At 39.4% G+C, this 6,000-nt stretch overlaps 1 protein-coding gene across 1 annotated transcript in view; it reads right to left on the bottom strand.

The window, feature by feature from the left end:
- The window catches only part of TTN (titin), a 328,387-nt gene that overhangs the window by 302,719 nt on the left and 19,668 nt on the right, over window positions 1-6,000 (bottom strand). Inside the window, exons 7-8 of the mRNA XM_044669742.1 lie at window positions 3,376-3,724; window positions 2,666-2,818 (exon numbers count right to left, since the gene is read on the bottom strand). Of these exons, the coding sequence (XP_044525677.1) occupies window positions 2,666-2,818; window positions 3,376-3,724 (502 nt within the window). The remainder of the gene's footprint in view (window positions 1-2,665; window positions 2,819-3,375; window positions 3,725-6,000) is intronic.

The raw sequence follows: 6,000 nt of genomic DNA, 5'->3' as shown, positions 1-6,000 counted from the left end.
AAATAAAGTGAGAGGGAGAGAGAGGGAGAAGGAGAGAAAGAGAAGGAGGAAGGAGAGAGGAGGAAGAAGAGAGAGATGGGGATAGAGAGAGAAGTAGAGAGGGAGGGTGGCAGAGAGAGAGAGAGGAGGAAGAAGGAAGGAAGGAAGGAAGCAAGCAAGGACGGAAAGAAGGAAGGAAAGGAGGAAGAATGGAAGGAATAAAGAAAGAAAAGAAGAAAGAGAAGAAAAAGAAAGAGGGAGGGAGGAGGCAAGAGAGAGAAAGAAAGAGAGAGGGAGGGAGGGTGGAGGAGAGAGAGAAAGAAAGAGAAAGGGAGGGAAAGTGGAGAGAGAGAGAGAAGAAAGGAAGGGAGGGAGGGAGGAAAGAAGAAAGAGGAAGAAATGAAAGAAGGAAGGAAAGGAAGGAAGAAACAAAGAAAAAGAAAAACTAGAGAAATTTTGAAGTTCAATAATAATTAAATAGAAAGGGATATGACTCTGTGTTGTGAAATCAATTTTGGCCTAATAAGCAAGCTTCAATTAAATTTAACTTAGAGGGTGCAGGAACTTCAAGGCAAAAGACCCATATTCCTACCCTGTCTCTCTGCTGTTAATTTGGAGTGGAAAAATGGCTAAGGCAATAAGTATCTCTAGATTTTAGCTTCCTACTCTGTCAAATAAATGAAGGGCTGAGATTAGATGATCTCTCATGAATTCAAGTTTTTAAATTCTAAGATGATGACTGTCCTTGAGGAAACTTCATTGCAAAAAAAAAATCAATTAGATGACTCTCTAGAGACTTAGAAACAATGAGTGGATATTACAAAAAAGGCAAATTTAGCCTTGAGGTCCTGAAAAACTTTCTAACCATTAGAACTACCCAAAAGTGGAATGAGTTGACTCCAGAGGTGATGGGGTCTCCTTTATTGAAAGTCTTCAAGCAAAAGTAGGACAATCCTTCATAGATTATATTGTGGGGGAAATTCTTATTCAGGACTTTGTTGAACTAGAGTCTCCACTGGTCCCTTCCAACTTTCAGTTTTTTGAGATAGAGTTCATTTAGTAAGGATTTGGACTACCTCCTGGAATAAGGCTGAGGTTTGAGTTTTCATTGGGCCAGGGCCACGTATAATGTGTGATTTGTGTGCAGGGAGTACATTTCCTTTCCTAACAGTAGTTTTATAAATGCAGCTAGAAAGTACAAAACAAAATGGCACAGAGTGGTAACTATTGTGTGAATTATGGAAACCTGATCGTTACTGATGGTGGATCTCCTTTCAGAAAGAAATCTACCTACTGATAACAATACAGAGCAGGGCCAGAAAATTCTCATGATGCCAGGCCACTAAGCAGAGTTTCCTAGACTAGCTAATGCCCATGGTCTCATGACTCCTGTCTCCTTCTGTTTGGAATAATCCAAAACAGATAAAGTCCCCTTGGTAGCATATTGCTTTGAGAGATACTCCAGGCCCCTGAAGTAACAGTACCATATCTGTCCCAACCTCAGCTAGAATAAGGACAGGATTCCACTGCAGGCTTCCTTCTGACTACTATCAACACCTCTGGATTCAAGGTCACCTTCACACATCAGGCAGTAGCATAAACAGACCATGTGAAAACAGCTTTTGCCTGAGCGGAATGGTTTAGCAATCCTGTGACTTGTGCTGCTCTGGCTAGCTCTCTAATCTCCCCTGGGCGCTGAACCTTGTCTGCTTAGCACTGTGCTACTTACTGGCTCCTTCTTCCCTGGCTAAAATCCTGGACTTGATTTCATGGGATCTACCCATCCCTTCCTTCTTGCCTTAATCAACTATGAACAGGATTATATCTTCCTCATGTTTTGTAAAATATTCCCCAAATCCTCTCAACTGTTTGCTCTTGTTGACCTTCCTGACCTTGGCTACTCATGGCCAACCCCCTTTCTAGCTATCTTTGTCTCATTATCCCCCACATTCTCATGCCACAATCATGACGGATCTTTTAAACAGTTGTTCAAAAAATATTTAAAGGGGAAACATGACTCCCATTAGAATGAGTTTACATTAAGTATAATGACCAAGCTTATTTCCCAAGGAGAAGTATGGGACTGTATCTCCCTCTCTTTTTTTTAGAGGTGGGGAGCTATGCATTAGAAGTGCTGACTATAATGTTGGAATTAGTTAATGTGCTTGTTAACTTTGCTAAATTTTTCCCCCTCTTTTGCATTTTCTGTTATGAGATGATTCTTTGGTAGGAAAAGAGAGGAGAAATATATTGAGAAATAAAGGTGATATAAAAACAAAAGAGATTAAAAAAAATTTAAAAATAGAATGAGGGGGCAGCTGAGTGGCTCAGTGGATTAAGAGCCAGACCCAGAGACAGAAAGTCTTAGGTTCGAATCTGGCCTCAGACACTTCCCAGCTGTGTGACCCTAGGTAAGTCACTTAACCCCCATTGCCTAGCCCTTACCGATTTTCTGCCTTGGAACTAATATACAGTATTGATTCTAAAATGGAAGGTAAGGGTTTAAAAAAACAAACAAAATGAGTCTATATTCTTCAGTCCAATGAGGACTTATTGAGGGGGTTTCCTGTTGGAATAGTATCATTGGAGGATAACCTTGGAAGGGCAAAATCATTGTGTTTTATCTAACGCAAGGAAAAGGATGCAGTCATCTGAAAGGCACCCGGCATCCCTGTGTCCCACGTACCTGCTCTTGAACAGGTTGGATATGTACTGCAGTCGTAGTTGTCCTCTTTGCAGTCTGTTCTACAGCACTTGTTACTGGTTCTCTCACTCTTGCCATATCAACTGCGGCAACAACGGTCGCAACAGCTGCGCTTTTGTCAGTTTCCTGTCTCACCTAAGGGAGAGACCCCAAGCATGTTACTTTCTTATGTGGCAAAAACTGGGACACAATAGAAAGAAACAGTTAAGAGAAAGACATACATATAAGAGAGCATCCCTGCTACTTGCTGGCTTAAGAATTCAAGATATTCCAGCTTCATAGTTTCCTTTCACAAGAATTCACACTCATAAGAAAGAAATGCTTCTGTCAAGTCTGAGCCACACTCAGTCTTTCATTATTCTTATCCATTTTTATAGGAATGATGCCCTCTAACTTCCAACCTACTTAGCCTTAATATTTGCATCAACGTCTGGCACAAATGTTTAGAGCTATCAAAATCCAATGGTTAACCCACAAAAGAAATCATACCATGGCTTCTTTCCTTACCATCTCTATTTTTAACCTTTACTTTTGGTTGTGAAAAGAGGTGAAGACTAAGCAATTGGGGTTAAGTGGATTGCCCAGGGTCACCCAGCTAGGAAGTGTCTAGGGTCAAATTTGAACTCAACACCTCTCATCTCTAGACCTGGCTGTCTATCCAATGAGCAACCCAGCCGCTCCTCCTTCCTTACCTCTTTAGCGCCAGTGGCTACAACTCCAGCAGCAAAGGCTGCACTTGTAGAAGTAGCAGAAATCGCACTGGCAGTAGCACTGACTTCAGCCCCGGCAGCTCCACTGATGGTCACTTGCTCTTGGAGACCGTATTTTCCTTCCCATCTTTCTTCAGTTCTAATCTGAGTAGAACTTGTTACTGTAGTTTCCCTCATTTGTGATTCGGAGGTAGCTACATAGCCCTCTTGTTTCCAAGGGGGAGGCACCTCAGGACCAGTAGCCATGGTGGTCTGTGCCTTCCGCATCAGTAATGGGGACTTTACAGGTCTGATAGGTGATGTGGAAATCCTTCCAGCTGGAGACACAGATCTGGTGAATAAACAGGAATATGGCATCAATACACCAATACTCATAAAGATTCCTATAGAGTTTGATTTGTAGGAGGAAGATCTGAAGCTGCTTTGAAGTGCATTTTTAAAAATGTCCCATTAACCCATTTCCATTCACAAAATAAAGTGATTAAAATAATTTAATTGATATCTTAGTAAATCTTCTTCTTTGATGTAGTATTGAGAGACAATTGCACCAAAAACCCATGGATCTATCCCATATGTTAAGACCTTTTAGTATTTTTCTCCCTCCCCTACCTTTTCTCACAATGGAGCAAATCAAGATGGTTAAGGATGCTTTCCCTTAAAATCCTGTCAAATGATGGCACACATATAAATGAAATGTCAAAATAATGAATCTATATGTGTGTACATATATGTATATATGTGTATATAATATTGCATATATTAGGGGATGGAGAAATTATTTATTGATGTAAGGAACTCCCAGACAAAGAAACTTCTGCCAATGCAGGTAGACATCTTCTTTGTAATTGATAATCTTATAGCACTGAAAGATTACTTGCCCAGGGGCACACAGAGACAGGTCTTGAACCCACTGCTTCCTAGTTCTTATACTGGCTTTCTTCCTTCTCTCTCAGTCTTTGTCTCTCTAAATGTTTCAACATCACCATTTCTTATTGCATTTGTCTTTTTTATTAATGTCTTTTATTTTTATATCACAGTTGTTTAGGTGATATATATATATATGTATATGTATACTTTCCCCCCACTGCTTTACCATTTCCTTCTCCAGCTCATTTTATAGATGAAGAAACTGAGACAGCCAGAGATAAACATCTTATCCAGGGTCACAAAACCAATAAGTGTTTGAGCTTAGATTTGAACTCAAAAAGATGAGTCTTTCTGACTCCATGGACAACACTCTGTTCACTGTGTTACCTAGTGTGCTCTCTCTCTGTGTCTATCTCTCTCTGTCTCTGTCTTTCTCTCTCTCTTTAACACACACACACACACATACAAACACACACACACACACACCCCTCTTCTTAATTCATCAATGGGATAACTACCAATAAACTTCATATACTCTTATTACTCATTTATCATCCTCTTGTTGGTCCTTCGTTTTAGCTGAATTTACTTTATTCCTTTTCTAACCTTATTGTATCTAGCTTTCCTTTAAATATTCTTCTAAATTCTATGAAAAAGAGTTAGTATAGAAACTATAGCTTCCATATTTCTCAGTTACACGTTTAGTGTTGTCATAAACTATGGTTTTAATTAAGTTGTCTTCCTACATAATGAACTGGAATGTAAACCGGAGTTGCTGAGGGCCCAGAATTAGAGTCTAAATAAGAGGATGAATTGCAGAATTCATTGGCAAAATAGAGCTTCAGGCATCGGTGTTTCTTACCAATTTGGAACTATAGTCTGGGGTGGGGGGGGGGGGGAGCAATTCCCTAACCAGCTTCTAGAGAGTAAGTGATTTTTTTATTAATTTAATTCTGATCTGATAGAGGCTTTACTGACACTGATGCTCTAGGTGGCAGCATTGCCTTGTTATCATAGCTCTCTGCAAAATCTGCATAGAGATAAATATGTATAAATTTACCCTGGCAGCTACCAATCCCTGCACAGAGTATTTAACTTAAACTGCTCATAAATACAACAGCTATTTTATTCCAATTAGTGCTCAAGGTACAGTTGCTATTTGCTACTAAATTAAAATGGAAATTAACAATAAGTTGCAACATTTCCTGCAGTTTAGTGGGGGAGAACTTAATCACTTTGTCTTAAAAAGGGCTCTTCTGTGGAAAATCAATTCCTTTTTTAATAAATGAAGTTGTAATCAGACTTAAGAGATATTTAGGAGAAACAAATCTATGCCTTACAAATGATTGCATGTTAAAACAACTATAAAGGGCAGTGAGGAGGAGCCCTTTAGACCTACTTGCTACAATAAAAAAAAGCACTAGCTTTAGAATCAAGGGTCCTGGGTTCAAATGCTGCCTCCCATTGTACTCTAACATAAGGTATCTGTTTGGCCCCAATTTCCACATCTGTAAAATGAAGGGGGCAGACTAGCTGACCTCTATGGTCCCATCCAATTATAGATTTATAACCCTGCAATTTATTATTTATTTATCACCTGCTTATTTATTAATTTATTGTTTATTATTTCAGTGATGTGACTTTTGACTCAATGCTCATATTGTATTGGCTGAAAGTAGACTAACTTGGAAAAACATTAAAGACCAGAACCACATAGAGAAGTTCCCTAATGAAATCCCA

This window comes from Gracilinanus agilis, chromosome 3 (genome assembly GCF_016433145.1).
Source record: "Gracilinanus agilis isolate LMUSP501 chromosome 3, AgileGrace, whole genome shotgun sequence".
In the NCBI taxonomy this organism is placed as follows: Eukaryota; Metazoa; Chordata; class Mammalia; order Didelphimorphia; family Didelphidae; genus Gracilinanus; species Gracilinanus agilis.
The sequence above is the reverse complement of the archived record's forward strand: the minus strand, read 5'-3'. Positions and strand labels throughout refer to the sequence as shown.